The 21,383-nt window shown below is 33.4% G+C and overlaps 1 protein-coding gene across 1 annotated transcript in view; it reads right to left on the bottom strand.

Annotated features, from left to right (window-relative positions):
• Positions 1-21,383, bottom strand: part of SPINK5 (serine peptidase inhibitor Kazal type 5) — a gene marked incomplete at both ends in the record, with an annotated part of 71,367 nt that overhangs the window by 40,440 nt on the left and 9,544 nt on the right. Inside the window, 4 exons of the mRNA XM_081035550.1 lie at positions 1,385-1,451; positions 2,946-3,073; positions 4,708-4,771; positions 6,513-6,640. Coding sequence (XP_080891676.1) covers positions 1,385-1,451; positions 2,946-3,073; positions 4,708-4,771; positions 6,513-6,640 — 387 coding nt within the window. The remainder of the gene's footprint in view (positions 1-1,384; positions 1,452-2,945; positions 3,074-4,707; positions 4,772-6,512; positions 6,641-21,383) is intronic.

Genomic DNA, 21,383 nt, shown 5'->3' with positions numbered 1-21,383 from the left:
ACAGTTTAATTATGGGGCAGATACTGAGCTATCACTACAAAACAGTCCTATTCAACACAATCATGTCCAATGACTCCACCAAAACAATGACCCCAGCCACAAAGAGGCAGAGGGGGAAAAAGCTGAGATGTGATAAAAGACAGGGAAAAGAGCTCTCTGTGATTATGGAGTAATAACATGCTGAATATCACAAGATGACTCCAAGTTTTAGACTGAAATTTAACAACTACCACGAAAGAACTGCTCTGCAGATTTCAGTGAATGCTGAACAAATTGTTGACAACGTCGAATGCTCCGTGTTTCTTAACTGAAACACTGAATGCCCTATTTATGGTGGGACATTTGCTTCATTGAATAGCATTATGAAGTGGAAGGTCAGCCCTAGACTACCAGAAACTAGACTTATGCCTCCCTTAGGAAATTGTATGCTCTACAATCCACTCAAGTAGTATACTTGTAGTAGCACAAAAGGGTGCAAAACAGACCACAATCTAACAGGAAAGCAAACTGAGATCATTTATCCAACCTCCTTAAGGCCCAGAGAGAAGACCACGTGCTCAGTTTCACACACCCAGATCATGGCAGAACTAAGGCTAAAATTCAGGTGCTCTGACTTCTCAGCAGAAGGATAGTCATTTAGCAAAGTAACAGCTATCACTGTAATTGAAAGGCGTTTAATAATCTTGGTGATTTGGGAAATCCAAGTTGCATCACCTACAACGCCTAATCTATTAAGAAAATGAATAAGTTTTTATACTAGATGGAAAAATTAAATCATCTAATGATTCGGAAAAACTTAATTTTAAGGTTATTTTTAAAACCACAATCTCAATATTTGTTTGAGATTTTTGTTTAAACAGAATCAAGACCTTTACAAATGCAAGCCTCATTGAATGTAATAACCATAGGGGGAAAATGAACAACTCCAATTTTTGTCGATGGGATTGTCCATAAGATATACCAGTGGAAATAGTGTTTAAAAGACTCTGAAATTATTTTAAAGTTATTTCTGATGTATAGTATGTTGCATTTTTAAAATAATTTATTCAAAGCAAGATTAATTAACCCTAAAACAGGGAGCAGTCTGGTGGAAATTAAGCAGAATTTAATTTGCATAAACTTTCTGACTAACATTCTTTTTTTTTTTTTAAGTAAGCAAAGAGAGAAATTGCACGTTTTGAGCTGTTGGTGGGAAATGCTGTTTAATTTGAATCTCATGATTAATATACTAGGAATCACCAACTTGGGGAATTGTGAAATTAAGGGGAAAAATACAATGTGATAATGAAGAACAATGACACTATTAAACTACCTCAAATGGTCAAGTATACGTTTGTTAATATTTATAGCCACAGGAACCAAATTGTGTTAGTGAGTAATTTACCTTCTCAGCACCTCTTCGAATTCTGGTTTCATTATATTGCTTGGTATTTTCTTCAGCTTCCTTTAAACTGTTAGGAAAGAAAATTGGCCAGTTTATGGCTCAATCATAACTTCAGTGTCCAGTTCTGTGTTAAGCACTTTCCTATCCTTTGTCCTAACTTGTTAAACTGATCCACTTAACATGACACAAGCTTTTCTCTGTCTGGAGTGTCTGAGCCAGAAAATTGCTAAAGATAAGCAAGGGTGTGAACCTGACGTACTGACAGTCAATTAGAAGCTTTGTTCTGTAAAACTGAATGGGTGTGACTCCTTCATTGACAAACCCAGAAGACTGTCAGGAAAATTCCCCTTAACAAGCAGAACCCAGAGCTTCAAAACAATGCTGTGTCCAGGGTGAAACCAAACTGAGTATTTGAAACACTGTCATCCACACCCTTCGGTATAGCTATTTATACATTGTAAAAGCATTTGTTTGCTTCATGTAAAAGCATTACTGTTAATCAAAACTGCATCCAGCTGAACTTCAAAGTCCTTTCGTTATCTATTCTCTAACTGCAGTCTCATCCTGAGATAGACATTATTATCTCAGTTCCACAGAGTAGGAAACCAGGAGGTAGGCAGGTCAAATTCACTTTTTAGCTGGTACATGAAAAGAATCAGAAAGTCTCAGGATTCGTGCAGGCTTGAACACTAGAAGCACATGTCTTCTAGATTAAAAAAAAAAAGTGGAAATAAGACTGATTTCCTGTCTGGAAACCAGTTATAATCACTGTTTCGTAAACCTGATAGGACACGCCCTAGAAGTCTAGGACAGTGCACTGTAATTTTCAAAGGCAGGTGTGAAGTTTATCAGTCTATAAATCTTTCTCTGCCCTGAGTTTAAAGATCCAATGATGTATGTATAGATCACTTTGAGGGTTGCTGACATACAGATTAGAGTCTGTACCTTGTTTAACACCCACATTAAAGACTCTGGATCATATTCATACCTGGGTCTCAATGTTCAGACCCAACCAAGACAGGCAATCAGAGGGAGATTAATCCAACAGTTCTTCCCTCTCACAAAGTTCCACCTTATACGCTAATAATGAACGCAGCGACATTATTGTTATTCGTATTATTTAAAATTAGGCTGTCATTTTTAGTAGGAGTCTCTACACATTCCCAAATGAAGAAATGCATGTCAAATGACTAATCTAGATCATTCCATATGAAAGTGCTTTTTAAATTTTAAAACATTGTGCCTTACAAAATATTGTGCATTTTCAAGTCATTCTAATTAAATCAATCAAGAGTCTTCAATGTAACAACTAACATAACCACCTTGGCCACTCTTTTTAAGAAACACACCATCTACTCCTTATAAGAAACTTGAGCAGATGATATAAATTAAAAAGAGCAAAGGCACTCTGGGAACAAGGATTATTTTAATTTATAAAGACAAAGGATTGCGTGCCTCATGAAAAGGACTTTATGCTTCTGTGGAGTGGTTCTTAGGACAGCAACCCAGTGCATCCTGAGAAGGCCCCCTGCTTGGTCTGCTTGGGGATGGTGATACTCACAACAGCTCAGCACACATTGCACATTTATTGCCATGTGTCCTTCCATCAGGACCAAGAACTGGATCATTTTCCCTTGTGCATCCAAGTCTTCCATCTCTCACATAAGCCCGAAAAGCACTGCATACATCCTGAAGAACAGGGAAAGAATTTGACATTCACCATTGTGATTGTAATGCTAAAACACTGCTTTCAGAAATTTTATGGAACTCAGTGCCTGTCTGTGCAATGTACACTAGCCACCTATTGTGTAATTCAAATGGATAAGTATGGAACTCATTCACTTATGTATTCACTTACAGCTAAACTTGGGTAACCTACCATGTGCTTAGAACACAGTCCTTGCCCTCAACTTGCTCGCAGTCAACTGGGTGACACAGGCAAAGAGAGATTTAAAATATGTGCTAGCAACTCTCAGTTTTTCCTCTGTGTCTCTGAGACTGTTTCTGATTAGTTCATTCATTTATTCTTTTCTTTAGATTCCACATATAAGTGAGATCACATAGGGAGGGATAAGGGGGAAGGTGACGGATTAGAAAGCACAATGGGTAACCACAAGATTGCCACGGGGATACAAAAGTCAATTTGTGGAATGTAATCAACACTGTTGTAAAGGTTTTGTAGGGTATCCGATGGACACTTGTCTTATTAAGGAGACCACCTCAGGGAAGATGTAGATGCCTGATCACTGCAGTGTACACCTGAAACTGAAGCTGAACTATAATGAATCCCAACTATAATTTTATGTATATATATGTATGTATATATATTTATATATACAGATATACATATAAATGTATATATATGTACATATATACATTTAAAAGAAGTAGAGTACAGCATTAGGAATAGAGACAGTGGAAATGTAATGGCTGTATGTGATGTCTCAGAGGGGTAGTAGATTGGGCGAGGGGGGTCATCACTTAGTGAGGGATATAAATGATAAATGTCTAACTGTTACATTGTTTTGTGCACCTGAAACTAATAAAATAAATAAATAAAATATGTGCTAAATATCTTGGTGGAGGGAACCTCAGGTGCTCTAGCTGCATATAAAAAGTGCACCAAACATTAACTTACGAAAATCATTCAGCTAGAAAAAGTCAAGTGGGACATGTTGAGACGTCCACTTCCTTCCCTTACCATTACAGGCTCAGAGAATTTAGAGTAGAAAGAGCTATTTATTTCAAATCTTGTTTTTAGACATAGAAACACTGGTACTACAAGGTTACGTAATTTGCCCAAAGTCTCCTGACAGTAAGTGACAATGCGGGGATTTCAACTCAGATTAAGTGACTGAAATGTAGTATCCTTTCTACTATACATGTAGTTTCCTTTTGATTTCTCTACTTTCCCTCCCTCTCTCCCTCCCTCCCTCCCTGCCTCTTCCTGTCCTTTCCTGTCCTTTCCTTTCCTTTCTTTTCCTTCCCTGTACCCTTTCCTTCATTCATTCTTTCCCTTCTCCCTCCTTCCCTCCCTTCTTTTCTTCTTTCCTTCCCTCCTTGTCTGCCTGCCTGTCTGTCTGCCTGCCTGTCTTTTTGTTTGTTTGTTTTCATAGAGAGCAGAAATAGAGCTGAAAGTTCTAACTACCACATAACCTGCACCAGTTTTAGAAACTATCAATTGTTTCTCACCAAACTAGCAGTATCCCATTTCAAGTACACCAAGAATCACTTCCAACCACCCGACCAAAGAAGGAAGAGGAAAGCATCTTCTCTCTTCTTAGCCCCCCAGTGTTTCCCACCACTGGGGCATTTGTCCTCACCTGCTCTGGATTACTGCCTTTGCATTCCCCTTCATGTTTTACGCCAACTTGGGACCTGGTTTTACTGTAATTGAAAGTTAGTAGACACAGCAGTTTAATATCACAGAACTTCTCATCATTCAAGTATAACTTAACTTCTTGTATTGTAATTCTCCTTTGTTCTTGAAAACAGGTGTCACATTGTATTCTTTAGTTACTCTTTATAATGAGAACCTATGTTCATAACTGCCAGTCAAAGGAATGGAATCACATGGATGGGCCGATGAGATTCACACCTGTAAATATTATTTCCAGATTTTTTTATCTCCTATGTCCAGAGGGGATCCATATCAGAGGTGTAGGAAATAGTAAAGCCTGAAACCAGATATCAGATGCCCCTCAAGGATCTTTGCTGTTGTTGTTTTAAATAAACAAATTCAAGTTTATAGTATCTAGCATCCTATTACACCACTTTTCACTGGGGTGGTACTAATATTTTGTTTTTTATGGAAAGTATATAAAGTCCTAATAATTAATTTTATTCAGTCTAATAAATAGAGCTTTAAGGCATATCTGAAAACATAGAAGAACCATAGATGTAAGACATATGCTTCCTACTTCCTAAAAAGATAAGGCAGGATACAACTATAGCATTTGTATAACAATAAGAACAATATAAAGAAAAAACTAAGCAGTTAAAAGTGATAACAAAAAAGTTATATCAAAAGCTATCAGCTGAGTAAAACAAACAAAAGAAAAACTGAATTCCAATGCTATTTCAGAGTCTTCTAGTAGATAGAGCTAAGAAAGAAACACCATTAGTGATAATGACTCTCACTGTGCAATAAAAGAAGTATACCAGAAATCAGGGGAGGGAACTTTCACCTGAACCAGACATTTAAAGAATCTATCACAGGATCCACACTTAAGACATTTACAAAACACATATCTCATAAAAACCTGTATTTTCTTCCTATGCCTGTTTTTGTTTTCTGTTTATGTTGACCCTTGGTGAGAGTGGAAGGTATCATTTTAGAGTATATCTCTGAAAATGCAGTCATTGAGGGATCAGAGTGATTTAATTCACTTGCGTTTTGGTCAAGATACTTGGGGATACTTGGGGATAAAGCCTGCAGAAGCTCAAAGAGTATCATAACCTCTACTAGCCTTCTCAAACATTGGTTGCTAATATTTACAAAAACTGAAGAGCAGACAATTCAAGATTGAGGTCACAAGCCAGAACCTGTAAAGCAGGTATGCTATCTTGTTGGTTGAAGACAATCAATAACCAAACCTAGTATTGAGGGTGGGGAAAGAACCCAATGGGGACAAAATATAGGACAGCGAGATGCTTTAGCAATGTGGTGAAGGTTGAGTGATGGGAAGAAGTTCAACATTAAAAGCCCCAATCTCCCACTCTAAATAGTATAAATTATTGAGCACTTAATAAATAAATATAATTTGATGATTAAATAATTCTCTATGAGAAAGGATATATTCAGAAATAGAGAGAAAATAGGTGTGTGTAATATATGTACGTGTGTGTATATATGTATATGTGTAGATATAGGTACATCATGTCTATCTACTTCATAGAGACAATGGTAAACATCTGGTAAATTGCACAAACAGTGCTTTGTAAAATATAAAGTGTTATAAATATTTTTTATTTAAGAGTAGTAAAAGAAGTAGTCCTACTAATTTATGGATGACTAAACTCCCACAAAATGGATTGTTATCTTAAAGATCATAAGAAAAAAAAATGTGTCATGTAATTATGCAGCAAACATACTCTAAGAAGAAAGCCTGCTTCAGAAAATACTCACATGTTCTCAGCACACAGTGCACATCTGTTGCTGTATGTTTTCCCATCTGTGCCACAGACAGCTGCAATATCAAAGGGACAGATAAAATCCCCATCTCTTTCTCCTTTCTCGAAATCATCACAATTCAACTGCAAGAGACATGATCAAAGAACATAAAATATACAGAGATAAAAATTCCTTACATAATTAGGTTAATGTTTTAAGCCCACAAGAATAAAACTCACTAGAAAAGAAAAACATACTAAGGAGGCTATAGGGAGCTAATAAAATCATAGATAATAAAACATGGTTCAAGAACAGAGATATAATTATATTTCACAAGGAAGAATTTCAGTATAATTTCAGCTACTCACAGTCTGGATGAGGTAGATCCAATCACCTCTCCGAAACTTAGCACTGTACTGTTTGTCTATCAAATCCTGCCTGACTTCTCTACACAATGGTATTGTGATCCAGTAGATAATGGATATGAAAACTCTCTGTAAACTATAAGCTGTGAAAAAGTTTCTATTATTACAGATTATGGGAGTGATTAAGAGCCAGGTTTCTGGGTTCACAGTTCTAACTGCCACTCACTGGTTGTGTGATTAGGAAAACTTAACCCCTCTGTGCTTTAGTATCCTCATTTGCAAAATGCATATAATATTATCAACCTGCTAGGATTATAAAGATATTTCAATGTATTAATATATGTATAGCACTTAAAACAGTACCTAGCACATCATAACCGTTTGTTGTTTTTATTACCACTGTTGTTATTTTAAATGTTTTCTCTACCAACAATCAAGCCAATAAAAATAAATACCTTTTTAGGGATAATGGGAGAAATCCCCCAATCTCTTCTCTAATAATATGACATATATTTATGGACAAACCTGTATGGTGAGAAAAAGAACTGCACTAAGTAATAACTGAAGACCAGTGTTTGAATCTCAGATCTGCCACCCACTTCACCTCTTTGAACTTCACTTTCCTCATCTGAACAATGGGAATTCATACCCTATCCACATTACAGACTTATGGTGACTATCAAATGAATACTTACAAAGCATTTGGCAACTCACTATTGTGACATAGGCTAGCTAAAGAAAACATAGAGCTAACTTGAATTTATTTCCTATCAAAAAAATCAAAGAATAAAACTGGAGGTTTTTCTTTATGACATCACATTGCCAAATAAAAATGTTGAGGCCATTATTGTCATAATAAAAATATTTTCAAAAAAAAAATATTTTCATTATAGATATGAAATATTTAGAATATAGATCTGTGACCTAGTGTGTCATACAATATAAAAAAAAATAAAAGTAGGATGGATACAAATATATAATGAATTTGTGAACCAGAAGAGTACATTGAGGAACTCTCCTAGAAGACAATTAAAAAAGAAAAAAATTAAAATAGAAAAGCTATAAAAGATATCCCACTATTCATAGCATATGTTTAAGAAGTGAAAAAGAGAATGAAAACAGGATAATGGCCATATGTGTTACTTTCATTCATTTGGTTGTTCACTTACTCCTTAAAAGCCATTACACGTTCACTAGTAAGAAACTTGCATTGTGATAGGAAGAGATAGACAATAAATACAATAACTTTAAATTCTAGTAAGTGCTATGAAAAATAAACTGAAAAACACAATAGTACCTAGGAGAGTGGCTATTTTAAAAATAGTGTCAAGAAGAATCTCTCTGCAGTGGTAATACTTGCGGTGAGATGAGATTAATGAGAAGAAGCCAGATATTAAAATCTGAGGGAAAGACGTTGGAGGCATAGAGAGCTACCACTGCAAAGGATTTGTATCAGGACCAGACTGTCCTGTTTGATGAGCAGAAAGAGGAGAAGTATGGATGGAGTATAAGAAAACAGCAAGAGAGCTGCCGGTTTTCTCTCAAAAATCATTTCTGGAGACCCTATAGAAGCATTGGGGATATGGATCACAGTAATTAACTTTCACAATCACTGCTATCCCCGTTCACCAGCAAAGCCAACAGTGGCATACTAGGTCACAGGTGTTAGCAGCATGATGACAGGGCAGATCAAAAGCCCAGCTGGGAGGTGATGAGAACAGGTGCAAGCATTTACTATGCCACCTCCTCCTCCAAACCCCAAAGGCTGGTGGATCACAACCTACGTAGAACACCTCTTCCTACTGCCAACAATTTCTGAGAACGTACAGATGGATTCCTGACCTGGTGGAGTAGCAGCAAACTTGGGTGTATAACACTGGCTCCAGAACCTTCAGCTCTGTGGGCCTTATCCCTTTTTCTATCCTTACACTCATCAGGAGAGGAAGAGACTAAAGCTTGGCCTTGAATATTATCTAACCTCACTTTAGTCGAAAAAAATAATAACTACAACCAGTATGGAATCTTAACAGTTAAAATATCTGTATATCTGAGGAGTGAAACAACCCAAAAGAAATATGGTAATGTGCACAATATTCAGTAATAATTAAAGCAGAATTATTGGAATGCACAGAAAAATAATTTATTTAGAGAGATAAGGGAAGATACCTGCAATACAAAGCAAGAAAAAAAGAAGTTACCAAGGAAGAAAAAGTTGAATCTTTAGCTATGAAAAATACTTAAATGGTAATAAGTAAACCAATGTGAAAAATAAAAATAGGATAGGTACAAATACATAATGAATTTTTGAACTAGAAGATCAGATTAGGAAACTCTCATAGAAGGTATAAAGAAAAACTAATTTAACATAGAAAAGAAAATCTAAAAAACATAAAGAATAAAATTAGAAATCTCAAAAGGAAAGTAAATATATATGGTAGGAAGAATATTTGAAGAAATAGGGAAAATCTCTAGAATTAATGAAAAGTAAAAGAACAAGAGAAAGAGAGAAATAGCCATAATAATTCAAATCTAAAATCTGGTCAGTAATAAAATTGTGGACATTTAGAAGATTTTCACAAAGTTGAATTAAGAGCAGATTAACACACATTAGGGGAGAAAATAGAGATATTAACAATAAACAGAGACATTAGCAATAGTGATAATTATAAATACAAATATTTGGTTAAAGGTAGTCATAAAAAAAACAAAAAAGGTGTTACATTTAAATCATCATCAAAGAAAAGCTGTGAGGAAGAAACAACTTTAAAAATAATTTTTAAAAAAGGCTGGTAACTGAAAATACGAAAAATTGGGAAAATCAACTCCTAGTGTAACATAAATAAAAAAATGTAAATGGACTAACCCCCCAAATTAAAAGACTATGATTGGATTAAAAAAGGATCAAACTAGATATTGTTCACAAGAGAAAAATTCAAATTAAAAGGCATTCAAATATTAAAACAATAGGATAAGAAAAGATATACAAGGTAAAACTGAATAAGAGAGCAGAAGCAGCAATATTAATACTTAAAATATAGAATTCAGTCCAAAATGCATGGTAAGTAACAAAGAGGGACATTATGTAAAGTCAAAGGAAGAATATGGGCACATTCACCTAATAATAAAGGCTCTAAATATCTCAACAACCAGCAGAATGTGATATATAAATCAATAATTGGAGTTAGAGATTTCAGCACACACTTCTCAGAAACTAATATATCAAGGGGAAAAAACTTAAGATGCTTAAGTTTGGCTTAAGATGCTTAAGCCATTAGCTTTTTATAGAAAACCACATCCAAGAAACAGAAAATAAATATTTTTCCAGAACATCTGAAATATTTATGAAAGTAGAATATTAGGCCAGGAGAAACTTAGGAAATTCCAAAAGATCCACACCATGTGGTCTATGTTCTCTGACCAAAATTCAATCAAATTAGAAGTTAATTTAAAATAGAAAAAAGTGCCACATATTTGAAAATCAAATTATGTATTACTAAATTATGTATTTCAAATTATGTAACTCCGGGAGGGAGGAAAACAAAGAAATGTTGTCAAAGAATGACAAATGGAAACATTTAAGTACAAATCTTAAGACAGATGATCATTAATATATTCAACCACCCTTGCCATGACATTTAAAAAGTTAAAATTTCAATAAGCAGGTATTGCTCAATCCATTGTAAAATGAGCAATAGAGCAAACCTAAAGAAACAGGAATGAATGACATAGGTAACAAAAACGATAGAGAAGACTAACAAAAAAGCTGATATCATAGATTTCTAGTATGATTTATAAAAGATAAACAAGATAAAAATTAAAAAATACATGCAATGTTAATTGAAAAGAACTGTATAAACACTAAGAAATAAAAACAATGAAAGGACAAATGTACAATTCAACACTTTTTAGTAAATTTATGGAGTTATACAACCACAACCAAATTTAGATTATTTCCATTACCCCAAGAGTTTCTTCCCCTGTGCCTATTTACAGGTAATCCCAGCTCCCAGCTCCAGCCTTAGGCAACCACTAAACTTTCTGAGTTTACCTTTTCTGGATATTTCACATAAATGGAATAATAAATAATTGATTCTGGCTTCTTCAACTTTGCATAATATTTTTGAGGTTCATCTGTGTTGTAATAGTATCAGTGGTACATTCCTTTTTATTGCTGAAAAATATTTCCTTGTATAAATGTGACTCATTGTATTTATCCATTCACCAGTGGACATTCAGATATTTGGATTATTTTCAGTTTTGGATTATTAAAAGCAATGCTGCAATGAACATTCACATGCCTGACTTTGTAGGAACATGTAGTTGCACTTCAGTGGGATAGATTTCCAGGACTGAATTTTCTAATATGATAATAATATATCATATTAAACATCGTATTAACAACATAACATCATGAAAATAACATATCATAGTAAACATAAATTTATGTTTAGCTTGTTCAAAACTGCCAAACTGTTTTCCAATGTATGTGGATCCTTGTATACTCTTCCCAGTGATCTGTAAATATTCCAGTTTCTCCACAACCTTAACAACATATTGTATTTTCTATATGATCATAACTGTACTTTATTGTATAACTGTCCTTCATTGTGATTTTAATGTGCATTTATTTCCCTAAGTAATAGCAATGTAGAACATCTATTTATGTCTTGCTCGCTAGCCAGTAATATATCTTTAGTGTAATGTTTATTTTTAGTTCAGTTGTTTGTCTTTTATAATTGAGTTGTAAGAGGTCCTTAAATACATACTGTGGATAGAAGTCTTGTACCCAACATATGATTTGTGAACATTTCTCCCAGCTCATGACTTGCTGTCTCAATGATCTCAGTTGAAGCACAAAAGTTTCTAATTTTAATGAAGTCCAAATTATTAATTTTGTATTTATGAATAATGCTTTTGGTTTCAAATAAAAAAACGGTCTAAACCGAATTCATTATTTTTTTCTGTTATGTTTTGCTCTAAAGGTTTTATAGTTATAGCTCTTACACTTAGGACCATAACCCATTTTGACTTAACATTTGTGTATTCTGTAAACTAAGAATCTAAGTTTATTTTTATGATTATGGATATTCAATTTCCCAAGTGCTGGTTTATCTTGACATGTTGGTCAAATGTTAATTGAGCATAAATGTAGGTTTCTCAATTCTATTCCATTGATCTTTATATCTATCCTTACACCAATAATACATTATTTTGATCACTGTTACTTTATAATAAATTTTGAAGTCAGTTGCTATTAAGTGTCTCAACATTTCTATATAGATACTAGGATCAACTTGTCAATTTCTACCAAAAAAAAAAAAAAAAAGGTGGGGGGTAGTACGGCCCAGTGGCTCAGGCGGTTGGAGCGCCATGCTCCTAACTCTGAAGGCTGCCGGTTCAATTCCCACATGGGCCAGTTGGCTCTCAACCTCAAGGTGGCTAGTTCAACTCCTCGAGTCCCGCAAGGGCTGGTGGCAGCTCCCCCTGCAACTAAGATTGAACTTGGCACCTTGAGCTGAGCTGCCGCTGAGCTCCCGGATGGCTCAGTTGGTTGGAGCGCATCCTCTCAACCACAAGGTTGCCTGTTGGACTCCCGCAAGGGACAGTGGGCTGCGCCCCCTGCAACTAGCAATGGCAACTGGACCTGGAGCTGAGCTGCGCCCTCCACAACTAAGACTGAAAGGACAACTTGAAGCTGAATGGCACTCTCCACAACTAAGATTGAAAGGACAACAACTTGACTTGGAAAAAAGTCCTAGAAGTACACACTGTTCCTGATAAAGTCCTGCTCCCCTTCCCTCAAAGGGCCACTTTATGTGATTATAGTAACAAATGTTTTAAAAAGAAATATGCCAGAAATTCATAGGAAATGTGTTAAATTTATAGATTAATTTTAGGAGAATTTCCATACTGACAATACTGAGTTTCCAATCTATAAACATGGACTACCTCACCATTTATTTAGATCTTTCATTTCTCTCTGCTGTGTTGTGTAGTTTCTAGTGTACAAATCTTGCATTTGTAAATTTATTTCAACATGTTTTATTGTTTTATGCTATTGTGAATGAAATTAATAATTTAAATTTTGGATTGTTCATTGCTAGTATATAGAAATACAATTCAGTTTGTATTATTGGTTTTGTATACTGTCCTTGTTAAATTTGTTTACCAATTCTAATTTTCTTTTAGAAGAGCTGATGGATCTTCAGGGTTTTCTATATAAAATATCATTTCCTTATAATTAAAGACAGTTGCTTCTTTTCCAATCAGGATATCTCTAATTAATTAAGAAACTTTGCCTTATTATATTGGCTACATTCTCCAGTTGAATGTTGAAAAGAAAGAATTTCTTTGCTTTCTTCTTAATCTTAATGCCAAAGTATTCACTCTCTAATCATTCAGTATAATGTTAGCTGTTGTTTTTTTAATAGCTACCCATTATCAGCTGAGAAAATTTGCCTGTTGGTAGTTATTTTGTGTGAACTTTTCTCTTGAATGAATCTTGGGTTTTGTTAAGTGCTTTTTCTTCATCTGTTGAAATAATAGTGTAGTTTTGACCTTTATTCTATCAGTACAATGTATGTATTAGATTTTCTATTGTTAAACCAATTTTGCATTCCTAGAATAATTCCTGCTTGGTTATGGTTTTATCTTTTTTATGTTGTTCACTAATATTTTAAGAATTTTTCCATCTATTTTTATGAGGGGTATTTGTCAGTAATTTTCTGTACTTGTGATACCTTCTTTTGGATTTTGTATTAGAATAATACTGGCTTCATAAAATGGCTGGTGTTACCCCCTGCTCTATTTCCTGAATGAGTCTGTAAAGGGTTGGTATTATTTCTTCTTTGAATACTTGATGGAAATCACCACTGCAGTCTTCTGGATCTGAGTTTTTCTTTGATTTAATTATGAATTTAATCACTTTACTTGCTATTGGTCTATTTTGATCTATTTCTTCTTGGGTCAGTTTTTAGTAATCAATCTTTTCAAAGTACCAACTTTTGGATTTATTAATTTTGTTCTATTTTTTAATGTTTTGTATTTTATTAATTTCTGCTTTAATCTTTTGTAACTTCTGTTGCTTGGGGTATAGTTTGCTCTTTTATTTTCTCAAAGTTTCTTAATGTGGAATTTTAGATTACTAAATTGTGACCTTTCTTTTCTGATTTAAGGCATTTAAAGCTCTCTACAGTTGGCACCGTTTAGGTTGAATTCATGGATGTGGAACCCATGGATACAAAGGAGCAACTAAGGGATTTGAGCATCGGCAGATTTTGGTATCCATGGGAGATCGTGGAACCAATCCCCCATGAATACCAAGGGATGGCTGTATACTGCTTTAGCTGAAACCCATAAGTCTTGAATTAGTATGTTTTTAATTTTATTCATTGCAAATTGTGTTCTAATTTCTCTAACAATTGTTTCTTTGACCCATCAGTTATTTAGAAGTATGTTTCTTAGTGTCCAAATATTTGGGAATTTCCATAGGTTTTATTTGTTGTGTAATCAATTCCGTTGTGGTAAGGAAACATACTTTGTGTAATTTTCTTTTTAATTTATTGAGACATATTTTATATCCTAGTATGTAGTCTATCTAGAAAAATGATCCACTATTATTTGACAATAATATGCCTTCTGCAATCATTGGGAGAGAACTCTCCATATTTCAGTTTAGGTTAATTGACAGTGTTGTTCAATATCCTATATCTTCAATGATATTTTGCCTAGCTGTTCTGTAAATTTTTGAGAGTAAATATCTATTATTGTTGAATTGTCTATTTATTCTTTTAGTTACAGCATATTTTGTGTCATACATTTTAAGCTTCAGGTAGTACTGTGTTTCCCCCAAAATAAGACCTAGCTGGACCATCAGCTCTAATGCATCTTTTGGAGCAAAAATTAATATAAGACCTTATATTATATTATATTATTTTATATTATATTATAGACACAGTCTTATAGTAAAATAAAACCAGGTTTTATATTAATTTTTGCTCCAAAAGACACATTAGAGCTGATGGTTCAGCTAGGTCTTATTTTCGGGGAAACATGGTAGATGCATATACATTTATAATTGTTTTATTCCCTGACATATTGTTATGTATCTCCTGATACATATTAATACAGAATTTAAAATTATGAAATGTCCTTATTTGTCTCTAATAATATTATTTGTCTTAACATCTATTTTGCCAGATAGTAATATCACAAATCTTGCTCTTGTATGGCTATATTTTGCATGGTATCACTCTTCCATCATTCCAGACTTTTCGTGTCTTTGAATCTAAGGTATTGGAGACAGTTTATAGTTGCTCTTTAATGATATAACAATCTCTGCCTTTTGGTTGGGGTGTTTAAATCATTTACATTTAGCATAATTATTGATATGGTTGTATTTATATTTGCTATGTTTCTATTAGTTTTCTTTCTTTTTTTTTTTTTTCTATTAGTTTTCAATGTGCTCTTGTCCTTTTTATTTCTCTGTTCTTCTGCTACTGCCTTCTTCTGGGTTGACTATTTCTCGTGTGTTTTTAATTTATTTGTGTATTTTATGTATTTATTATATATGTCATTTTATTAGTAGTTAGTCTAGTGATTACAACATGCATTCTAATTTATCATAATTTATTACAGATTAATACTTAATTCTAGTAAAATACAGAAACTTTGTCCCAATATAACTCTATTTCCTTCATCCCCCTTTGTGTTATAGTGATCATATATATTATATCTATGAGTGTATACCCAATAAAAGAGCATTATAATTATTGCTTCATACAATATTATATTTTTGAAAGAGGCAAGGTGAAAATAAGAACAATATATTTATAGAGTTAACCCATTACTACATCTAAAGTAGGTTTGTAGCAACAAGTTCTCTCAGATTTCATTGATATGGGGATATCTTTATTTTGCCTTAATTTTTAAAAGAATTTTGGTACATATAGAATATTAACATTTTTTTCTTTCAGCACTTTCAGCATGTCATTTCATTGCATTCTAGCCTTCATTATTTTACATGAGAAGCCAATCATTAATTGTATATATCACTTTTCTTTTGTGACTTTTAAAATTTTCTCTTGATTTCAACATTTTTTATGATGAGCCAAGGTATGGCTCTCCTTGTATTTATTCTACTTGGAACTTGTCGAAATTCTTGAATGCAAAGATGAATTTTGTTCATCAAATTTAACACATTTTGAGGAATTATTTCTATTTTTAACTGTTATTTCTTCTTTAATTTTATTAATTTTTAACATTTAAGTTTAAAGTGTACCTCATGGTGATTTGATATACATATACATTGTGATAGAATTCTCTCTATCTAATTAAGAAATCTATCACCTCACATTTTATCTTTATTTCATTGCGTGTGAGAATATTTAAGTTGTACTCTAATAGCAAATTTCAACTACACAGTGTAGTATTATCAGTTACAGTCACCATGATTTACATCAGCCACTCAGACCTTATTTATGTTATAGCTGCTGTTCCCATTCCCTAGCTCCGGACAACCACTTTTCCTTTTCTACTCTCTGCTTCTGTGCATTTGATTTTTTGTTTTTGCAAATGGCAGAATTTCTTTCTTTCTAATGACAGAATAATACTGCATTGTTCATATCTACCGTATTTTCTTCTTTCTTCACCCTTAAAATTATTTTATTTGTTATTTTAGTATTAGTTTCAGGTGTACAAAACAACATAGTGATTGTATATTTATATGCCTCACAAAATGATAACCCCAATAAGTCTATCACCCATCTGACACTGTACATAGTTTTTGTAATATTACTTACTATATTCCCTATGCTGTACTTTATATCCCTTGACGAATTTTGACATTCAATATTATTTTATGTTAGTTTCAGAGGTATAGCATACTGGTTAGACATTTATGCAATTTATGAAGCAATTGTCCACTAAGTCTAGTAGCCATCTGACATGATACATAGTTTTTATAATATTATTGACTGTATTCCCCTTACTGTACTTTACATCCCCATGACTATTTTGTAACTACCAATTTGTACTACTTGATCCCTTCACCATTCTCACCCAGTCCCCAAACCCTCTCTCATCTAGTAACCATCAGTTTGTTCTCTGTATCTATGAGTCTATTTCTCTTTTGTTTGTTCATTTATTCTGTTCTTTAGATTCTACATATAAATGAGATTATATGGTATTTTTCTTTCTCAGTCTAACTTATTTTACTTAGCATTAATACTATTTAGGTCCATCCATATTGTTGCAAATGGTAAGACTTCATTCTTTTTTATGGAAGAGTAATATTGATAAGGGGTTAATATCAAAAATTTATTTTAAAAAACAACAACACAAAAAACTCATACAACTCAACACCAAAAAAACAATTGAATCAAAAAATGGGGAGAGGACCTGAATAGGCATTTCTCCAAAGAGGACATGCAGATGACCAATAGATATATGAAAAGACGCTCAACGTCACTAATCATCAAAGAAATGCAAATAAAAACCACAATGAGATATCACCTCACTCCTATCAGAATGGCCAACATCAATAAATCAACAAACAGCAAGTGTTGGCGAGGATGTGGAGAACATGCACTTATGCACTTATGTGCTGTCGGTTGGATTGCCAATTAGTGTAACCACTATGGAAAATAGAATGCAGGTTCCTCAAAAAAATTAAAAATAGAATTACCTTATCACCCAGTAATCCTACTCCTGGGTATTTATCCAAAGAAATCCAAAACACTAATTCAAAAAGATATATGAACCCTTATATTCACTGCAGTGCTATTTACAATAGCCAAGATATGGAAACAACCGAAACAACCCATGCTAATGGATAACTGGATAAAGAAATTGTGGTACATATATACAATGGAGTATTAAGCCATTATTTCTTCAAATAATTTTTATTGTTTCTCTCTGCTCTATTTCTGATTTTCCTATTGATAAGTTTGTTGTTATCTCACGGACTCTGTGACTCTGTTCATTTTTCATCGATATTTTTCTCTCTGTACTTCCATTGTCAACTTTTATTGATCTTTCTACAAGTTACTATTTTTTTCTTAGGCATCTCAAAGCTTCTTTTGAGCCCCTCTACAGAATATTTCATTTTAGGTACTGTGCTCTTCAACTCCAGAATTTCCAATATCTGGAGTGTGTGTGTGTGTGTGTGTGTGTGTGTATGTTTTAGCTGAAACTCATAAATCTTGATTGTTCGAACCATTGTTCTAATACAAATATATGTATTTTCATTGAAAATCTCTTTCTTCATTATTATTATACTTTAAATCTTCAAATTTGGGTTTCTTAGTATTTGAACACTTTTTAAATAGCTGCTTCAAAGTCTTTGTTTGCCAAATTTAACCTGGAGACACTCAGTTTCCATTGACTTTTTTTTTCTGAGTATGGGTTATACATTCCTACTACTTTGTATATTTCATATTTTTTTGTTGAAAATTGACATTTTGGATAATATATTGTAGTGACTCAAGATTATTATTTTACTGTAAAGATTACTTTTGCTGTTTTATTTTTCATTTGTATCTTTGACTGGGACAAAAATCTTATTCCTTGCTTTCTTGCTATGTAACTGTTGATGTATCTGCTAAGAAAATATTTATTCATTCATTTATTTATTTTTTAAAGCCTGGCTTCCTAGGTTCCCCCCGCCATATTTGTATAACTTAGTGATAGGCCAATGACTGAAAGAGTTATGCTCAAACACCTCAAGCCAGTAAGCTTCTACCCTCTGCATATGGTCCTGTGTATATTGGGGAGGGCACACAAAATTCAGGCCATTTTTACATTTACCCCAGCATTTGTTTCCATTGGGATTTTTAAAATGTCTTCTAAGTGATGGTACACAGCCTATGGTCAGCCAGAAGTATGTGAATTGCTTGGTCCCTCTTTGGCCTCTGCTACCAAGATGTGAAAACAGCTAGAAATACAAGGTCTGACAATTAAGTTCACGAACTCATCCTAGAAAAAGTGCTACATACCTCATTGCTGAATATCACTACTGTCACCTACAAAGTACTCCCTTGGGAAGCTATACACTGATGCCAGTGCCTGGTCCACCCTTCAAAGCAATTTTAGAACTCTTTTTCTGGAATGGCCATCAGAGCTGACATTGTATTACCCTTGATTTTTTAATGTCATCAAAATGTCTTCCTTTCAATATTTCCTTTATCTTCAGGTAAAGAAAGAGGTCATTGGAGGCCAGATCAGCTGAGCAGGGAGGATGTTCCAATACAGTAATTTGTTTACTGGCTAAAAACTCCCTCACAGACAGTGCTGTGTGAGATGATGCATTGTCGTGATTCAAGAGCCATGAATTGTTGGCGAAAAGTTCAGGTTGTCTTTTTCCCGCAGCCTTTTCAGCACTTCCAAATAGTAAACTTGGTTAACTGTTTGTCCCATTGGTACACATTCATAATGAATAATCCCTTTGATATCAAAAAAGGTTAGCAACATTGTTGCAACAAGTTCGTGAACTTAATTGTCAGACCTCATATATTTGCTCCCACCATACAACTTCAGGCCATCCTCCTTACTCTAGGTGAAGGTCATAACTTTCATAAAAAACATCTGCGAATATGACTGTTGCCTACTACCTCAAATTAGGTAAAAGCCCCTTTCAACCATGGCAGTGCAGTTGCTGACCCTCATAGCCTACCCAGCTTTGGTAGACCCTCCGTACCAAACAAGCAACAGGGATAAGATAGGAGTATCCCTAAGCAAGAACATTATAGATTTCTATTGTTCTAATCCAAAGTTTACCAGTTTTGAAAGCTTAAATGCTTGTCAAGTTGATATAGGCTGCTGATCAATTTCCAGAGTGCTATAACAATTGTTTTGGTCAATTTGTCTAGATTTATAGTTGCATTTTGGGTAAAAGATTTGCTGACCTCCTTATTCAGCCATGGTTTGAAATGCTACCACTCAGGGTAACTGTCTACTGATTCCTAAACCAAATAAGAAGAAATTGAGAGAGAAAACTGTAGACTCATTTTACTTATGAAAATAATTTCAAGTTTTCTAAAGGAAATATTAACTATCCAAGTTCAACAATATATTAAAAATGTTATGGTTAAGTATTATTTACCCTAAGAAAACAATTGCTTAACATTAGCAAATTTATCAAAATTTTATTATATTAATAGACTAAAGGAAAAAATCAGAATATTGTTTCAATAGTTGCAGAGAAGGCATTTGATAATGATCAAAATATTCAGAAGATTAAGACCATAAAAGAACTTTCTAAACTTGCTAAAGTTAATAGAAAAAATACCTACAGTAAAGATTATACTTAACGGAGAAGCTTTAGATGTAGTGTCTTTAATATAGTGGAGAGAGGCAATATGATATTCATTATTATCACTACTGTTTAATTACTGAACTCTAGATCTTGTCCAATTGTATAAAGAAAGAAAAAGAAATGAAGATTGAAAGTGAAGTTATAAAACTATTATCTCCTATTATAAGCAGATAATGTGATCACCTACCAAGAAAAAAAAAGAATTAACAAATAAATGATCAAAATAGAAGATATCATAAAGTTGTTCAATATAAGATCAACCTGTATAAATAAATACAATTTATCTATATTAACAATAACCAGATAGAAATACCATAAACAACAAAATACCAATCAAAATAGCAATACATTTACAAATTTTCTAGATATTAACAAAATTACAAAAATCACTGTGGAGACTATTTTATAAATTTCATAAAATACACAAATTATAGGAATTAATGATAAGGTATTTTGTGCTTTTCAGTTGGCCAAGTCAATATTATAAAAAGTCAATTTCACTCAAATTAATTTATAAATTCTTTGTATCCCTAGTCACATTAGGTTCCCAAACTCAAATTGGATTTTTTCATAAACTCAGTAATTTTTGTTATTTCTATTAAATATATGAAAACATATTATCTACGCGTAGGTAAATCAACTTTGAAAAAGAAGAACTAAGAAAGGAAACTTGTCTTAATTATTAAAGCAATAAACTAATCTGAACTAGAATAGAGAACTTAGAAACATATATGTACATTATGTGTTAATATCCTCCAAAGTTGGCTTCCTAAATCAATGAGAAATACTGAATGAATCAATTAATCAATTAAAAAACAAAGGTCTCTACATGGACTAAATACATTAGAGATTAGAAATTATGAAGAATTTGACTGGGATGGTAGAAAGGGAAATGGTGAAAAGGAGTCAAATTTGGGATCTACTTTAGAGAATACCAACAAGACTTATTTATAGATTGGACATTAGAGTTGGAAGGTGAAAGAATAACATACTAATGAAGAAGAAATTGATGATGCAAGAGAGAGGATATCTGTAGGATGGAAATTCTTGAACAGGTAGAGCACCTTATTCTGAGAGTGAGTGTAACGATTAATTTTTGATGGGAGGAATCTAAGCAGAAAAAGTTGGTTGATTTTTTTCTGTTATAGTGGAGAAAAACACACCAAGAAAAACATAGCATAATTGCAGGAATCCATCTAAACACAGAAA

This window comes from Rhinolophus hipposideros (assembly GCF_964194185.1).
Source record: "Rhinolophus hipposideros genome assembly, chromosome: 23".
Taxonomy (NCBI): domain Eukaryota; kingdom Metazoa; phylum Chordata; class Mammalia; order Chiroptera; family Rhinolophidae; genus Rhinolophus; species Rhinolophus hipposideros.
Note: the sequence above shows the minus strand (reverse complement) of the source record. Positions and strands in the feature narration are given on the sequence as shown.